The 18,433-nt window shown below is 41.8% G+C and overlaps 1 protein-coding gene across 2 annotated transcripts; it reads right to left on the bottom strand.

The window, feature by feature from the left end:
- Positions 1-207: 207 nt before the first annotated feature.
- On the bottom strand, positions 208-16,779 carry LOC311216895 (myosin-1B-like; the record flags this gene model as incomplete). 2 transcript variants are annotated; one of them, XM_084298509.1, is made up of 38 exons in its annotated part: positions 208-360; positions 885-980; positions 1,253-1,357; positions 1,444-1,614; positions 1,741-1,866; positions 2,943-3,146; positions 3,245-3,553; positions 3,760-3,884; positions 4,052-4,217; positions 4,304-4,487; positions 4,939-5,135; positions 5,452-5,570; positions 5,993-6,119; positions 6,238-6,627; positions 6,715-6,805; positions 6,887-7,032; positions 7,112-7,288; positions 7,378-7,620; positions 8,574-8,829; positions 8,932-9,068; positions 9,154-9,277; positions 9,987-10,104; positions 10,200-10,287; positions 11,018-11,091; positions 11,444-11,750; positions 11,995-12,165; positions 12,431-12,580; positions 12,685-12,803; positions 14,325-14,463; positions 14,558-14,661; positions 14,767-14,865; positions 14,953-15,016; positions 15,132-15,224; positions 15,304-15,415; positions 15,506-15,533; positions 16,094-16,250; positions 16,343-16,486; positions 16,576-16,779. In XM_084298509.1, the coding sequence occupies 38 exons, from the start codon at positions 16,777-16,779 to the stop codon at positions 208-210; spliced, it is 5,817 nt and encodes a 1,938-aa protein (XP_084154635.1). The 2 variants fall into 2 exon arrangements, with proteins under 2 accessions (XP_084154635.1, XP_084154636.1); XM_084298510.1 differs by having other exon boundaries at positions 11,456-11,750.
- Positions 16,780-18,433: the final 1,654 nt, after the last annotated feature.

The following is an 18,433-nucleotide window of genomic DNA, read 5'->3' as shown; positions in this document are numbered from 1 at the left end:
ATATTCTTAAATGTAAACATAAGCAGTACACACACACTCTAAAAGTAATGAATACTGGAATAAATAATTACAACATGCTAATCACTGTTCATATGCAAAGGTTTCTACTGTCTTTATTACCTAGATATAAACGATAATTATATAAAAAAGCAACACAGAAGTTTACATTTTATGCATGCCTCAGGTCACTTTTTAGCCTTATGAGACTTATTCCTCCTCTTCTGACTTCTTATGAAACTCCCGGCTCTTTGCTCGGAGCTTGTTGACCTGCGACTCTGCAATGTCAGCCCGCTCCTCGGCTTCCTCCAGCTCATGCTGGATCTTGCGGAATTTGGAGAGGTTGACATTGGACAGCTCCTCCTGTTCAGGGAAAGAGAGTCATGAAAACAACAGGCTTTTTGTGCTGTCAGAATACCCAATGGGGAAAGTTTTTCTAAGGCATTTAATATCTTAGAACTGGCCAGACAAAAATTCAAATGCTGGGCAAACAGGGCAGCTTCCAAACAAAAGGAAAGAAGCTGTTTAAGATGTTGTGTGTGCCAGAAGAGAAAAGGACATTAGGTTGTGAAAAAGGCCATGGCCAGTTTAGACAGAGCACAGTCCCAGCTGAGTCCATGGCAGAGATAAAGTTTGGCAGCTGCTTAAAATAGTCTTGGTAAAAGTGAAGAGATAGAGGGGGAAATTGAGGCGTAGGGCAAAACTAGAGAAGAAGCCGTTTAGTCACTTCCAAATGTTCTTACTCTTGCATAACCAATTGTGTTGGGGTTGTGGGAGAAGAAACATCAAAAAAGTAAAAAAATTTAAAACCTAGACAGAAGGAAACACCAAAACTGAGTTCCAGCTTCACCAGAAGGAAGTCTGGCCCTTTTCAGAATGATACTTACAGCCTCCTCGGCTTGCCTCTTGTAGGATTTCACTTTCATTTGCAGCTTGTCCACCAGATCCTGGAGCCTGAGAACATTCTTCCGGTCTTCCTCAGACTACAGACAATGTTAAACAATGGCAAGAAAATGGTAAATAATAGCAACGCTTCTTTTGCTATCTCCCTAAGTTTCTTCTAAATGAAACAGAGACAGTTACATGCCTTACAGAGCACTGCTGTTCAGTTATACAGAGCTAAAAAACTTGCTAACTGTGTCAATGACTAACTGAGAAGGATGGAAAGAAAACCCTCATGAGGCACTATGCTAACATATTCAACTCCAGAGAGAAGGGTGTGTAACCACAAAAAAAACCACCTCTTCTCCCTTACCTGGTAGGTCAGCTCCTTCACCCTCCTCTCGTACTTGCGCACACCCTTCACAGCTTCAGCGCTGCGCTTCTGCTCAGCATCAACCTCCCCTTCCAGCTCCCGCACCTGCAATGAAAAATCTGTCTTTGGAGCTTCTCCGGTACCTCTCCAAGGGACATGCTCACTTGTGCACAAATACCAGCCCCACGCACCCTGGCCTCCAGCTTCTGGATTTGCTTCTTGCCTCCTTTCAGGGCCAGCTGCTCAGCCTCATCCAGACGGTGCTGCAGGTCCTTCACTGTCTGGTCCAGGTTCTTCTTCATTCTTTCCAGGTGAGCACTGGTGTCCTGCTCCTTCTTCAGCTCTTCTGCCATCATGGCCGCCTGGAGAAGAAAGAATCAAAGAATCAAAGGCGTCTTGCAGCTGAAGACATTTTTTTTTTTTTTTTTTGGGGGGGGGGGGGGCGGGGATAAATCCACCATCATCAGTGAAAGGAGACCCCAACTCACATCTGTGATGGCCTTCTTGGCCTTCTCTTCAGCATTGCGGGCTTCCTGGATGGTGTCTTCCATTTCACCCTGAATTTGGGCAATGTCTGTTTCCAGCTTCTTCTTGGTGTTGATTAAGCTGGTGTTCTGTTTGAGAAAAAAACATAGTGTTTTCTCCAGCGGCTTTAGTATACCATCTCTGGCAATAAATAATTTCCCTACTTTTATTTAGAGTTCTGTTAATGTGTTATATGAAGAATATATACTGCTGTTTAATAGTTGTGCTAGAAGACTGCCATTGAGATATTTTTTGAGTCATTGAGTCATTGAGATACCCTTGTTAAAAAATTAAAATAGATTTAATGATTATGTCAGTTCTCTAAGAACTGTTTCTTACATTTCCCTCTGAATTTGGGATATAACCGTTTCCGGCTTCATCTTGGTGTTGCTCAAGTTGGTGTGCTGCTTAAGAGCAAGAACATCACAATTTTGTTTCCATTACCTTGTAATATCAAATCAAGAACACTGCAAAATACTGGTCTTTAATGTAAATTGTGCCGTCAGGTCCCATGGAATTCTGTTCTAAAGGAGTTGTGGTGGTAGCTACTAGTTTCTTAGCTGTTTAGCTGTTTAAGTAGCTGTTAGCTAGTTTCTTAGTGACGAGCTCCAATATTTCAAGAATGTCTTCCATAAAATTTCCACACAGTTTGTGGGTCAACACAGAAGGAATTTATACTTGCAAAGAAAAACAACATAATCTTTCCTTATCATTTTCAGTCTAGTGGCAGTTCTACAGAATACTTACACTAACTTTGCTAAAAGATGTTAAGGACAGTATTAGTGTATTCCTGTTTGAACATAATTCCTGTGATAAGCATAATCATCAACCTAAGTCTGACTTTACAATCTCAGATGTAGGAAAGGTAGTGAACTTACAGAAGCAATAGGACATGAACCTCCAATTCTCCTCTTAATTTATTACTTTTAAAATAAATCTCTACTATAGTCTAATGAATTCCATCTTGTTTCTGAGGCTGAAAACTCACTTTTAGTATTTCTTATCCATACTGTGACCTTTGCAACATATAACTTACTAAATGCTGTTACTTATAACTACCAACTACACTTACTTATAACTACTAAATGTTGTTACACAGCTAGTCTCCAGGTACTTCCTTTGTATGGAGCAGAAATATAAATATTAAATATATTTGTTCACTGACTTGGGTATGGAGGAGCTGCACACGCTCGCTTGCATCCAGAAGCTCCTGTTCAGCCACTTTCCGTGACCGCTCTGTCTGCTCCAGGGCTGCCCGCAGCTCCTCAATCTCAGCCTGCAAGAGGTTTGCTCTGCGCTCCACCATGGCCACCTGCTCCTTCAGGTCCTCCTGTGTTCTGAGAGCATCATCCAAGTGTATCTGGGTATCCTGCAGTACAAGTGAAAGAAATTATAAGCAGACCAGAGTCCTTTGGAACAGAAAATTTTAGCTAAGACTTGTCTATGAGCATCTTTAATTCAATAGACCTTGAGCACTCCCTGTGTGTTTCTCAGGTTCTTTTGTGCCTCTGCAGCCTGGCGGTTGGCATGGCTCAGCTGGATCTCCATTTCATTCAGGTCTCCCTCCATCTTCTTCTTCAGCCGCAGGGCTTCGTTCCTGCTCCTGATCTCAGCATCCAGGGTGCTTTGCATGGACTCCACAACTCGGAGGTGATTTCTCTTCAGCTGGTCGATTTCCTCATCTTTCTCTGCTATCTTCCTGTCAATCTCAGACTTGACCTGGTTGAGCTCAAGTTGGATGCGAAGGATCTTTCCTTCTTCATGTTCCAGGGAGGCCTGTACAGGAATGAATGCAAATTAAATACTTATGTGAAAAATATTGAACCTCAAGCTCTGAGTAAAGCAAAGTGCAGTGTTTCTGATGATATCTCTACAGTTTTATAGAAGCATTCTTATCCTCTTGTATCTGGAATGACTTCACGCTGCGTATAATGAGATCGAGATCCAAGACCTGTAAGACAGAAATAAATAATGCCAGCTACCTCTGCTTCCTCCAGAGCAGCCTGAAGTTCTGATTTCTCCTGCTCAATCTGCTTCTTGACTTTCTCCAGCTCATGAATTGCCTTTCCTCCCTCCGCAATCTGCTCTGTGAGGTCAGAAATCTCCTCTGTGGAAACAAAGATGAACAGCATTTTCATACACAGGGCAAAAGGGGAAGTGTCCTGCCACACTGAGGCAACAGGCATCTTTGCAGACCTGGAGGCAAAAAAACATGTGGAAAGTCAGACACGGTTGTGAGAAAGCTCTACCAGGAGTAGAGGACCAGCAACTTACGCTGCAAGTTCTTGTTCTCACGCTTCAGTGTTTCCAGGTGGTCCAGGGACTCCTCATAGGCATTCTTCATCTTAAACAGCTCCGTGCTGAGAGAGCGAGACTCCTTCTGGGAAGCTTCCAGCTCAGCCTGTGTTTCCTCGTACTTCTGCTTCCACTCTGCCAGGATCTGAGGAGCAACAGGGCGTGAGTATGGATGTGGCAATTGTGAGGGGATGCCCTGCCCAGGAAGCACAGGGCCAGAGGCCAGAATACCTTGTCAAAGTTCTTCTGCTTCTTGTCCAGAGCTGCGCAGGCAGCATTTGATCGCTCCACGTCAATCATCAGGTCTTCCACCTCGTTCTGCAGCCTCTGCTTTGTCTTTTCCAGGGAAGCACATTTGGCGTTGACGGCTTCAACATGTTCCTCTGCATCCTGCAGGCGCTGTGCCAGTTTCTTCCTGGGAGGTGGTAAGCACAGTTGCCAGTAAGAAAGCAAGTTCTCATTAAAAAAACAAAAACAAAGCAAAAACAAAACATACAGCCACTTGGCCACTTTGTGCTCACAGAGCACACTTGGCCACTTTGCACTGTGTGATCCCCGTTTACACAGAGATTAAGATCTCTTCTAGACAGTCATAGTATTTCCGTGTCTGAATGCTGGGCTCTAGCAAGTCACTCTCTGCTGTTCACTCTGGTATTCACTCTAGCACTGGTCACTCTTCTATTCTGCGTCTGAAGAGCTTTGGTGCTTCTGCTTTGCTCAGTGCATATTCTCTCTTGGTTATATTTTCCTTCTTCCTGCCACCCCACCCCAAAGTGCAGCATTGGATTCTTTCTGACACTATTGTAGTGGTCTCCTGAAATTTCCATTGTTACTTTCTCTCAACCTTCCCCACTTTCCCCACGCACTTGGCCTCCTCCAGCTCCTCCGTGCGCTGAATAGCGTCTGTCTCATATTTGGTTCTCCACTGGGACACTTCACTGTTGGCTTTGGACAGGGCACGCTGCAGCTCTCCCTTTGCTTCTTGCTCCTCCTCATATTGTTCCCGGAGCAAGTCACAGTCGTGGCGAGCAGACTGCAGGGCGTGGGCCAAGGCGTTCTTGGCCTGGGGGAAAAATAGTAGTGGGTCAAGGAATAGAAATCTCCTTGGAAATGTGTAAATGTCCTGACTGAAATATTATTCTCCCATGAGAATGATGGCAATGTATTGAATGAGGACGGGAGAGTTGGGAATCTGCAAAATGGAAATCTAATGGATAGATGGTAGGTATCAGGGAGCAAAGGTAAATTGCACTAAATGAACTAAGAGTTTGTGTTTTTTTCCCTCTCAGCATGGTGTCTCTGTAATCTCATATGTGTCTGAAGCACGTTTTGGTGAGGAAAAATCCAGTGGACAAGATAGAATTTGGAAGCCTACCCACCTTTATCTCTTCTTCTAAGTGCCTCTTGAGTTCCTCAATCTGTTGGGTGAATGCCTGCTTGCCTCTTGATAGCTGAGAAATCAGAGCATCTTTCTCCTCCACCTGGCGTGAATATTCACCTGGGAAAGTTTGTAGATACATAGGCCTTTCATTCTCATTGATGCCTGTGTTCTGCATAGTTAGAGATTTAATTACTGTTAAGGTTTTAACGAACCTCTGGAGGTCATCTGGTCTACCTCCCACCCTCCCCCACTATAATAGGGAAACCTATAGAATGTTGCCCAGGACCCGCCTAGATAGCTTTTAAAGTCTCCAAGGCAGGAGACTCAACAATGTCTCTGTGGCAACTGTGCCGGCTCTGTCACCTGCACAGTAAATAACTGCTCTTTGATGTTTAGATGAAAGCTCTTCTATTCCACTTTTTGCCCATTGTGTATTGTCCCGACCCTGGGCACCACAGAAACAGCCTGGCTTTGTCCTCCATTCAGGTATTTATAGACATTGATGAAATCCCTTCTGATTTCCTTATTCAGGAAGTCACCTGATTCTGTCTGCAGGCGAGCTCTTTGAGCATTGAGGTCATTGACCATGCGTTCATGCTCCTCTTCTTTTGTCTTAATCTCACTCAGCTGGTCTTCCAGTGTGCGGCACATCTTCTCCAGATTTGTCTATGTGTCAACATACAGAATGGAAGGAATAAGCAGTTCAAACTCAATAAAACTGATAGGTGAAGGTGAATTCTGTAGAATTTCAATTGGGCAAAGATGCCATAAAGTATTTCTGTACCTTGGCTTTGGAGACAGACTCCATGTTACTGGCCAAGTCATCTATCTCCATCTTCAGCTCACTCTTCTCCTTCTCCAGCTTCTGCTTGACTCGTTGCAGGTTGTCGATCTGCTCCCCAAGCTCAGCTGTGCTGTCTGCGTGCTTCTTCCGCAGGGCGGCAGCTGTGGCTTCGTGCTGCAGCGTGGCCTCTTCGAGGTCGCGGCGCATCTTCTGAAATTCTGCCTCACGCTTCTTGTTCATCTCAATCTGAGCTGCCGTAGCCCCTCCAGCTTCTTCCAGGCGCTCGCTGATCTCCTCCAGCTCTCTGGAGAGGTCAGCACGGTGCTTCTCTGCTTTTGCCCGAGAGGTTCGCTCTGCCTCAATTTCCTCCTCCAGTTCCTCGATACGGGCCTGGGGAAAATGCAAGACCCTTCACACCCATGCCCTACTTGTATTGATGTCCTTCTGAAGGGCTGAAGGGAAGGACCAGAGGCTTGCCTGCAGCTCCTTGATCTTCTTCTGTAATTGCATGCCCAGGGCTTGCTCATCCTCAATTTTGCTCTGGATCTGGCTGATTTCAAAGTCTTTCCTTTGCACAAAGCATACACTGTTAACACCTGAATAAAAGTACATAGTAAATCCATGTTATTTGTCCCACAACCACACTTACTTCTTCAGTTTCTCATCCAGCTGCTGCTTATCATTTTCCAAATCCATTATGGTATCTTGGGACAGCTTCAGGTCTCCCTCAAGTTTCCTCTTAGCCCTTTCAAGGTCCATGCGCAGTTTCTTCTCTTGCTCCAGGGACCCTTCCAGCTAAACACAACAACACCATTAATGCCAGGCAGGTCGAACTCCATACCTGTCCTGTCTCACTGGAGGCACATGTGCTTACATCATCCACTTGCTGCTCCAGCTTGGTTTTAGCTTTGGTCAATGTATTGACTTTGTCCTCTTCGGCCTGCAGGTCATCCAGTGTCTGCTGGTGGGCCTCTTGGAGGGCTTTCTTCTCTTTTGTCAGCTTGGCAATGGTCTCATCCAGGGATGCCATCTCCTCTGTGAGGTTTTTCACCTTTGATGAGAAGGAGCAAGTGTAATTAAAGCAAGTAGGTACAAGACTCCCATAATAGCACAATATGACTGACGTCTTCTGCCTCATACCTTGTTTTCGGTGGCATGTTTTTCCTTTTCAACCTTGGCCAAGGTTAGCTCCAGGTCATCAATGTCTTTCTTCAGCTCTGAACATTCATCCTCCAGTTTCCTCTTCTTGGCAGTCAGCTCAGCATTAATTTCTTCCTCATCCTCGGCCCGTTCTGTCACCTCCTTAATTTTGGCTTCCAGCTGGATTTTAGTTTTGATGAGCTGATCACATCTTTCCTCAGCATCAGCTAAGGCATCAGCTTCCTGATGTGGAGAAAGATAGTCATATTTGCTAGTGTCAAGTTTAGGAAACTTGGAATAAAAAAAGGTTATTTCATACAGAAAAAACAAATAAACAAACAAATAAACAAACAAAAAGGTACGGAATTATGATTTTATCTTGTGGGAAATTATTTTTGCTATACCTGTTCTGAATCTTTTTTTTTTTCCTCCTCACCTTTTAAGTGCTCTAATCAGGTATTATCTTGCATTATTTATAATTAAGGTATATAATATATAAAATTTCTTTTCTTCTTCGTCTTTTTTTTTTTTTAATAACAGAATTTTACACAGATCTTTTTGTGTTTTTCTCTGTAATAGCTTTTCTTGGCATAACTAATTTTGAATTTGTTAAGTCAGTACATAATCTAATTGCAATTGGTAGTGTCTATTTGACAGTATTTCCAAGCTGTAAAGTAGATGCTTAAAGGCATTTTGAGCAAAATATTCCCAAAACTTTTGATGTTCCAAAGGGCATTTTACACCTACATAGGGTTGGCAGTTGTGTTTGGTTGTAGAGGTTATTTTTGTCTTCCTGCAGTAGTAGCTGCAGGAGTACAGGTGAAATACCATATATGGTAAGAAATGTCACAAGGCCCTTTTGTTTAGGTAACCGTTGAAAGACAGAATGTGTAGTCAACTGGGTCCCTCTCTTGACTCCGTAAACTATATATACCAAATCTCTAGTGACTACACTTGGGCCACATACAGCGAGCTTACATGGAGTCACATACCAGTGGGTTCTGAGACAGAAAATCTTCCCAAGCTGGAACACCAACATTACAATGGTGACATTGAGGGGTCTCAATTTTATCTTTAGTGATACAAGTTACAATATTTTGTAAAGCAGTTTTGTGTGCAGTTTGAGAGTTCTGTACCATGCAAGAGCATAGACCTTGTTTATTTTCCCCTGGAATAAATACATTAATAATACTCACTGCCTGTACTTGTAGCTGCAGATCATTTTTCTCCTGTACCAGCTTCACCATTTTCTCCTCCAGCTCCTTCCTCTTTGCCTCAGATTTTGCAAGCTCTTCCTTGGTTTTCTCAAATTCTTCCTTCATGTTGGCCATCTCCTTCTCAGATTCTGCACTCTTCAGCAAGGGCTTGATCTTAAAGAACAGCTTCATCCAGGGCCAGTGCTTGACATTCATGAATGCACGAACGTTGTACTGGATGCAGAAGATGGACTCCCTGAAGCATAATGAAATTATACATTGATTATTTTTAGTGTGATGAATGGTGACGCTTTCCCCCAGAGGAAAATGACTCTAACTGAAGATGAGCAATGTCTACCTCCTCTCCACCATTCTCTGGTACTCCACTCTCATCAGGAAGCCCCTGCACCTGGCCTGTGTGCGAGTGATGAGCTGTGCCAGCTTCTCATCCCTCATCTCCTCCAGGAGCCCTAGCAGCCCAGCTTTGAAGAACACCTTGAGAAAGGGAACGTTGCAACACATCACTGCCAGGTAGAACTAGGCACAGGCACATAGTGATTGAGTCAGGAAGAGTTTGTACCTTGGTGTGACCAAATTTGTACTGGGTGTGATCCACATCAATTGACCCCAGAAGCTTCTCAGAAGCCTTTTTGCTATCAATGAACTGTCCCTCTGGGATAGCGCTGGCATTAAGCACCTTGTACCTATTGAATGAAAGGAAATATGAATTAACGCAATCTCAAGTCATAAGGTTAGACTCTTTATTTAAATTAATTTTGTGGAGCAGAAGGAGGCTGTGAATGTTGGTATTACATACCTTGTTTAGAGATGACATTTGTAATCAAGTCAATAATACAAGGACAAAATTAAGGAAAATTTTACAGTTATTAGTTGTAAATGGGATGCTGATTGCTAGCTATTTTTTTTTTTCCTTAAACTGTGCTGTTGTTATTGAATAGAAAATTTCTAGACAGGAACATTGCTACCATGTGTGTAGGAATAAATCATCTTCCACTGAAACTAGGAGCTGATACAACGTATAAAGCACTCTACCCAAGTTTGTAATTTTTGTATCAGAATTTGTTGTATCTACATATCAATCTTCATTTTCAAATCTTGCAAGCACAGGTTTGTGGAGCTCTATCTAGCTTCCATAATCAGAAACTTTAGCAAAGCGTGGTTGTGTTATGAGCAAAAATTAGTAAGGACACCTGAGGAGCCCTTCATTTCTCAACATTTTCTCCCTTGCCATACATGTTTTTGTCTATATATTCCAGGAACTTTGCCTTTCTTTCAGTTTTAGATAGTTATGAAATTCAAAAATAACCATGTTAATAATAACCATGTTAAAATAGTTAAGATATGCAGCTTATGCAGTAAGGACAAAGCGGAGAGAGAAGAAAGGAATCTGACCTCTGTTTGAAGTCTGCATAGAGGATTCTGCTGGGGAATCCCTTCCTGCAAATTCTGATCCCTTCCAGAACACCATTACAGCGCAGCTGGTGCAGCACCAGTTCATGTTCCATGGCACCTAAGCAATTGAGACAATTATTTGATATTTCATTATAAAGCATAGAGTGTAATGGTTGCATCACAATCAGATTTCTCTCTACTTGAGGTTCTTACCAGGTGTTTTTGTTTCATTGGGGATGATACAGCGCACAAAATGGGGGTGAGTGCTCCGTAGATTGGTCATCAGCTTGTTTAGATTCTCCTGTAGAATCATGAGCAAATGTTTTTCATTAACAAATGTTACCTCTTCAGTTATTACTGTCAGATATGATTATTGTTGGAAAGGAATAATGGATCTATTATTTGCACATAGAGCCATGCTAACTTGTGGGTTTTTTTTGTACATTTTAGTCTTGAGGTTCTGGTTTGGAGTAGTGGAAAAGCTGTTCAGAGATACACCTCTTCCACACAGTGTGAAAAACTGTTCAGGATACCGGATAGTAGCTAGTGCTAAAACAAGAGTGCCTTATGCTCTGTGCATTGGTGGAGTGGAAGCTGGACTTGGCATTTCCCTGTTGCCTTGTCTCCATATATATATTCATATGCAAATTTATGTGCATATCCAGATTATAGGTGCCTCAGGGAAGCAAATACATCCACCATTGTCCTCCCAAGACAGAGGAGAGGGGGAGGATCTTGGTCCTACTAACTGATATACTAACAAGTAAATGAAACTGTAGCCTGACCTAAGTACTTTTTCCAACATTCATAGAAAGACAAAATAGACGTGTATCTTCCCCCTGGCCTAAGCTGATTTGATGCTAGCTTTTTTATAAATAACTTACAAGATGTTTTTGACACAAAGAAAAACGTTAACAGGTACAGTAAAATGACCTTGTTGGATTTACTGTGAGGTGTCAGAATCTTCAAGGAAGAAAAGGAAAAAGGAGAAAAAAATAAAGAGAGACAATTACTTCTATACATGTACTTACTCTGAAAAGAGCTGATACAGTCTGGAAAGAAGAACCCTTCTTCTTGCCTCCCTTCTTGCCACCACCACCACTCTCTGAAGAATAGCAAAAAAAAAAGATGGTATTACAACTTTGAGTTGTAGAATTCTTCTCTATGAGACTGCAAGAATGTTGGTCATAAGTATTAATCATGCTAAAAAGGAAACTAATATTCAGTGGGAAATAAGACAACATTCAGTCTAAAGGAGTAGAGAATCAAAATAAGGTGATCACTGGAGTCTGCAGGATTAACATGGCAGAGTGGAGGCCTGAAATATATTTGATCTTTTCCTTTCTTAATAAATTAAAGCCATGGAAGACTCTGCACAAAATGCAGTTCCTGGAGTGCATTTTACTCACATTTATTTTTCTGGAAGAGTCATTAAAAAACAAATAAAAAAACCTAACCTGCTTCTCCACCAGCAGAGGCAAAGAGTAAGGCCAGTGTCTTCAAGGATGATTTCTGGTACAGCCCAACAACAGTTTCATTCAGGGGATCCTTGTTCTTGTCAAGCCAGCCAGAGATGTTGTAGTCCACTGTGCCAGCATAGTGCACAAGTGAAAAGTGGGCCTCGGCCTTGCCTTTACCAGGCTTGGGCTTCTGGAAGTTGTTGGATTTGCCCAGATGCTGGTCATAGAGCTTGTTCTTGAAAGAGGTGTCAGTTGCCTTGGGGAACATGCACTCCTCTTCCAGGATGGAAAAGATGCCCATGGGCTGGAAGATGCAGAAAGAAGACATGAAAAGGCAGAAAGAATCACAGATAAAGAAGTATTTTCCCAAGTGGGAGGATATTAAAACTCCCATGCACTTTTAAAGTGGAATTCTTCTGCACAGCAGAGCAAGCTATGGAATAATATAAAACTGTGTATTTACAATATCGTAAATTTCAATTTAAATTTGTATATGTAAGAAATTGATGCGTTTCTGAAAACATTAGGCATTGTGGTTACAAAGATACCTTCTCAATGAGTTCAATGCAGGCAGCCAGGTCCATCCCAAAATCAATGAACTCCCAGTCAATTCCTTCCTTTTTGTACTCCTCCTGCTCCAGCACAAACATGTGGTGGTTGAAGAACTGCTGCAGTTTCTCGTTGGTGAAATTGATGCACAGCTGCTCCAGGCTGTTGAACTGCGGAATACAGACAGAGATTATTATTATGGTAAAATCAGAAAGGTAAGGATAATGAACTTTTAAAGCAAATTTTCTGTCTTTATGATTTTCAATTGGCATATGTGCAACACAAAACTATTCTCAATGAAAAGCTTGTAGCAATCATGGTGCTTTAGATGTAACTGAAAGTATCAAACACATTTCTGTAAAAAGAAAGGCAACATTTCTTAAATTCTTCAGCAGAGTTACTTCTAAAATTACGTGAATAAAACATTGCTCTTACATCAAATATCTCAAAGCCAGCAATGTCCAGGACACCAATGAAGTACTGTCTGGGTTGCTTCGTATCCAGCTGTTGGTTGATGCGAACAACCATCCATAAGAACATCTTCTCAAAAACAGCCTTTGCCAAAGCACCTACTGAATTGTATACCTAAATCAAAACCAGAAAGTATGCAGTTATCATATGGAGCAAAAATGGAAGTCCAGTGTTTTTGTTATCAAAACACTTCTTTCCAGACACCAAATTTTTCTTACCTGCTGCACAGTTTGACCCTTGGTTACATACTCATTCCCAACTTTGACTCGGGGGTAGCACAGGGCCTTGAGCAGGTCTGCTGAGTTCAGACCCATCAGGTAGGCAGCCTTGTCAGCAACTATACAAACACATGGCAGCAGCATGTATTAGCTTACCAGCAGGTATATCTTGCAGAAATTCAGAATGGCTTCTGCAGAAATCATAAGTAGTTTAAGACACATACATACAGATACAGAACCTTCTCCTGATTTGATAGGAGATATTGATATGTCTCTTGATAGGAGACACTACTGTGTTTGTTGTTGTTTTGCATTTAAAACAACAACAACAACAAAACAACTAGTAGCGAAAGGCAATTGTAGTCCAGATAAGAAGGCCAATTAAGATAAAAATGTAACATATTTTTATTTCATCATAAGCAACATTCCCCAGAAGCTGGGGAGCATTTGTGTTGGGTGTATTTTCATCACCATTGGCTTATTTTGAATTTTATTGAATGAAAATTTAACTTAGAGGCATTTAGGTAGACAAAACTCAAGAAATGTTTTAAAAGACAAAAGGGAAAACTAAGTCTGGGATGATAGTGAAGTTGTAGACAATCACAGATGTTCTCAGAACCAGACAGTGCAATCTCTTTCAGTGACTGCTGATGAAGTAACCTTAAAAACATAATACTCAAGAGATGACCATGCTTAAGTGTCAATTATGCTTTAAAGAACCTACACCTGAAATGGATACCAGTTTTTAGAAGTGCATGCTCAAGCAGAATTCAAAAAGTTTGTCATACTTTCTACTATTACTTGTAACAATGAATTCAGATGTGGACCCTGTTAACAGGCATGGTATGCAAAACGCTTTGCCCAAGAATGCCTATATATATCATGTGAAAACATAGGAAAAAAACATAGCAGATTGCTGCATTAATATTTGAAATGACCAAACATCCTTAAATTGCATCAAAAGATATTGAGGTTAGAAACAGAAAAGAAAATCCAATGAGTAAAGATAGTGTAATACCAGAATAAATTGCTTGTTTTCCTCGGGGTCTTCAAAAGAATGCAAAGTAGGAAAAAATGCACACTAAATGAAGTAAGCGGAGGGCAGAGAAGATAAACTGCCACAGTCTTCTCCCAAGTTTAAGGGCAAACAGAACTGGCACAATAATAGATGATTTTGCCACACTGAGAAATTTGCAATGGCCAAACTTTACGTTGACCTGAGACTCGGAAAAAAAATCAGTTTTTGATTTCAGTAGAATCGGTGTTGCATCCACGGCTCCAAATGGTTATGTGCCAGACCTGGGAAGCTGCCATTCAGTAGAGCAGCAAAGCCCGACTTCCTTCTGCCTGACTACTACTTGGTCAGCAGATGGAAGTGCAGTTTGGGATTTACTGATCCTTATACTTTGTGTAGTCCAAAGTAACCTGCATCTTTCGCTCAGCTGTGCTCTTCCAGGGAAGACCTCATGTTAGGACACACTAATGTGCTGCAGTACTAGCATCGGGGGAAAAAATGCAGATGGAGTCCATGATTCTGACCCTGAATCATGGATTCATGACGTGAATCATGATCCTGAATCATGGACCCTGAACTCTGCCTGTAGCAGTGAGTGTTTCAGTATTTATTGTAGTAATAATACCTTCGGTGCCGTCTGGCTCTGCCTGCTCTTCACGCTGCTTCTGCTTAAACTTCAGGTTCCCATAGTGCATGACAGCCCCCGTCAACTTGTAAATGGCTGTTTTTTCATCAGGAGTGAAGCCCAGGATGTCAATGGCACTCTAATGACGGAAAAATTAAAGAATACTTAAAAGCAAGGACCATGCCTGTTTATAGATCAGAGTCCACCTAAGAAACTTTCTGTGCATTGCTTACATCTGTGGCCATCAGCTCTTCCTGGTCATTAATGCTGGCAACCGTGATCTCCCCTTGACTCACATACTGGTAGTCGTATGGGTTGGTGGTGATCAGTAGCATCTCTGAGAAGGACAAAACATATACAGATCCAAAGACAATAGGCATGGAAAGGAATGAAAAATGTTGCTCAGTGAACTCTATCTGGAGAAGTTACTGGTATTTCCTACCAATTAGCTCTGGCTTCTTGTTGGACATGATCTGATAAAATATGTGGTAGCTTCTTTCAGCCTTGAGCTGGAAAGTGACCCTGGACTTCTCCAGCAGATCTGGGAAGGACGGTAGGAGAGAGTTAGCACAGGAACTGAGCACCAAAGTCAGAAGGAATGTGATCAGGCCTGGAGGCCTGGTCTTACATGTTTCAATGTCAGCAGAAGCCAGTTTTCCCGTGGCACCAAAATGGATCCTGATAAATTTACCCTGAAAAAAAAAATTAAAAAAAATTTAAAAAAATCTAGATCCCCCTCACCAACTCTGACTGCATTGTGTTGATAAGAAAAAAGTCATTTTTTTCTTATGCCAAGCGGCAACTTACAAAGCGTGAGGAGTTGTCATTCCTCACAGTCTTGGCATTACCAAAGGCCTCCAACAGGGGATTGGCACTGATGATTTGATCCTCAAGTGTCCCCTAAAATAGAAACCTCATTGTCATGTTATAGCTCAGAAATCAATCAGACACTTGCAGGGTCCTACTTCTAGGAGCCCACCTGCATTTTGCCAGACTGCTCCTCCTTCTTCTTATCCCCACTAGCTGCAATTGTTGCAAAGTACTGGATGACACGCTTTGTGTTCACAGTCTTCCCTGCACCGGATTCTCCACTGTCAAATCAAACATGGACCCAGAGAGTGTGTGGTTCCTGGGCATGGGGCAGCCCCTCAGGGACTCGAGTAGGGAGTGAGTGTACTTACGTGATCAGGATTGACTGATTCTCACGGTCTGCAAAAAAGGCAGAATGAAAGTTTTAACCATTGTTCTGAATAGCACTGAGCTGACTGAAAAGTAAATCTGTAAATGTAAGCTGGGGCTTCTTTGGAAAGTCTAAGCACTGACTCCTAGAAGACAGTACTGGATTTCCTTCCACATTCCTCAGTAGTAAGTATAAGCTCTGCTGGACCCACGCAACTGCCAGAGGCATGCGGTCCTCAGGCAAGCTGTGTATGCACTTGCCCTTCACACAGTTCTCATCAAGGAATCGAATCAAACTGCCTACCCATGATTAGATAAAGGACTGTATGGAATAATAATATTTTCTATTCCCTCAATGTAAAAAAGTAGCAAACTGTGAGTCCAGTGTTTCTTTCTGCGATGGGAGAGTGTGGAATTTGGTACAATAATACACAGTGCAGAATCTATGCATGCTTCTGGTACAGTTTGGCTTGCAATTGTCAATTTCTGTCACACGGCTCCATGGTGTTTGAAGCTGTCTTGTTACCTGCTCCAGTACGAGCCATGAGGCTTTTTGGTTTAGATTGCTTTGAATGAGATCAAGCACTCACCAGTCAGCATGAACTGATAGGCGTTGTCAGAGATGGAGAAGATGTGTGGAGGGGCCTCCTGGCGCTTTTTGCCTCGGTAGGCCAACACCACCTCTGGGTTGTACACCGGCAGCCACTTGTAGGGGTTGACAGTGACACAGAAGAGACCCGAGTAGGTCTGAGAGGAAGGGAGACAGCACGTTGGTTTCTGCTCAGCTTGGCACAGCAGGCCTTCCAGCTACCCAAAGGAAGAGAGCTGCTGGTACTTACGTAGATCATCCAGGCTGCATAACGCTCTTTGAGGTTGTACAGCACAGCAGGTTCATGGAGGTGGGTCATCATGGCCATGTCCTCAATTTTATCATACTTGGGAGGGTTCATGGAGAAGATTTGGTCATCCTTCACTGTCAGAGTCTGCCAAAGAAAAGAAAGAACCATATTTGTCATCTAAGAGTCTAGCGTAAGATTAAATCGTATTCTTAAGCCTTAATTTTTTTACTCACTTCTCCTGCTTCAGTCTTGACAGTGACCTTTCCTGCTTCTTTGCTCTGGATTGTGCTTTTCACATAGGATTCTTTAGCATGCACCACAAAGACTGATGACTTGGCATCAAAGGGCTTGTTCTGGGCCTCGATTCTCTCTTTTTCTGACTTTCGGAGGTAGGGGGCTGCCTCCCCAAAGATGGCCATCTCAGAGTCTGATGACATGGCTGCAATTTCTTCAGCAAGGGGCTAAATGGAACAAACGTACTCAACTCTGAAAGAAGGAAGAAATGCCTTTGTACCCCACACATGACTTTGTAGTGTTCCACTCTGACTATTGTTAAGATTTCTCTCTCTGTAAAATCTGTTTTCCCCTAGATATCCTTTCATTGATTTAGATCTTAAGCATGACAGAGGTCTTTGAGTTAGACCATTTTTACTTTCATTCCCTTATTAAGTTTATATTTTCTGTTCTTTAGATTTAGATTCTTTAGCAGTATTTCTGTATCCTACTGTGAAAAAAAAAAAAGGATTGATTGTCACAGTAAACATACTCTATATCTAGTAACAAAGGTATTCCAATGAAAGTCATCTTACTAAAATTATGAAGGCACAAGTATATCCTGTATTTCTTCCATATTTTAAACTATGTAATTTATATTGACTATAGAAGTGGAGCAGCATAGTAAAACAATCTGTATTAAGGAGAAGCAGAAGTGTGAATTTTCTGTTCTTTAGCAACACATTCTCCTGAGCTAGAAATTGGAGTTTTAACGTCTCCAGTGGTTCTGTCTTCTCCAGCTCAAGCTGATCTGTTAAGGGTGAGCTGTACCAAAATAAGAAAACTTCTCATTAAAAAACACTGAGAGGGATTTGACAAAGTCTTCACTGTATCAGCTCAGTTAATACATCTTCTTTTTCATTAATTGCTATTTACACTCAATTTCCTATTAAATTTTCTGTGTAGAAAGAGTATATTTATTTCTCAGCAGGTATCTAACAAATGTGTGAAGCAGTCTTATGAAAGCAAATTTGCTGTTTTATATGTATTTGTTTTGCACACACCAAGTAGGAATGCACAGCATTAATATACACAGTTGTATGGGATTATAGGAAGTGTACATACAGCTGCATAAAACCCATCTTGAAGGGTCTATTCCTATGGAATAGGTAAATTAGAGTCTTACCTTTTTTAATACCAGCTGGCTTGCAGGGAGGAGGCTGGTGAATACTGAAGAACAGAAAAGACAAGTTCCTTATTATTATTGCACAGAATGTCAAGGATAAACCACAGGGTGAAAATATGCAAGTGGCTTGAAAGCGGAAAAAAAAATCTCAATTGTTACAAAGAGTCCTTTGAGGAAAGCAGTTCCACAGGCAGCAGGAATTCAATGGGATTTTGCCAGCACTCAGACAACCATATTCTTACCTAGAAGATTTCTGTGAAGACAGGAAAGACTTGTCCTACCAGTGCTTTTATAGGTTCTGATCTGTACATACAACTCCCTTCTCCTCTTTCTTAGGTATAAAAATTTTTGGCAAAGCACTGTTTGGCAAACTTGACTGAGTACATAATTCCCATTCATGCTCATCATGGATATATTTAGAAATATCTGAAGTCTTACTTGCTATGTGAATAAATCTCCTATAAATATTTTGACTAGGAATCTGAAAGGAGGAAATGCTGTCCAGCAAATAGAGCAGGACGATGAGACTTGGAATTATTGGCTTCTGTTCTCCCGATTCCTGAATTGCTGTTTGATATATAAGATTTGTGTTCCTCACAATTCAGCTGTAGTGAGATGGATAGATATTGCAAAGAGCTTTGGAGAGTTTCTATTCTGAGATATTTCTGCAAATCAGTGACAGTGCATTGTGT

This window comes from Netta rufina, assembly GCF_964035555.1.
Source record: "Netta rufina genome assembly, chromosome: 19".
NCBI classification, from domain to species: domain Eukaryota; kingdom Metazoa; phylum Chordata; class Aves; order Anseriformes; family Anatidae; genus Netta; species Netta rufina.
Note: the sequence above shows the minus strand (reverse complement) of the source record. Positions and strands in the feature narration are given on the sequence as shown.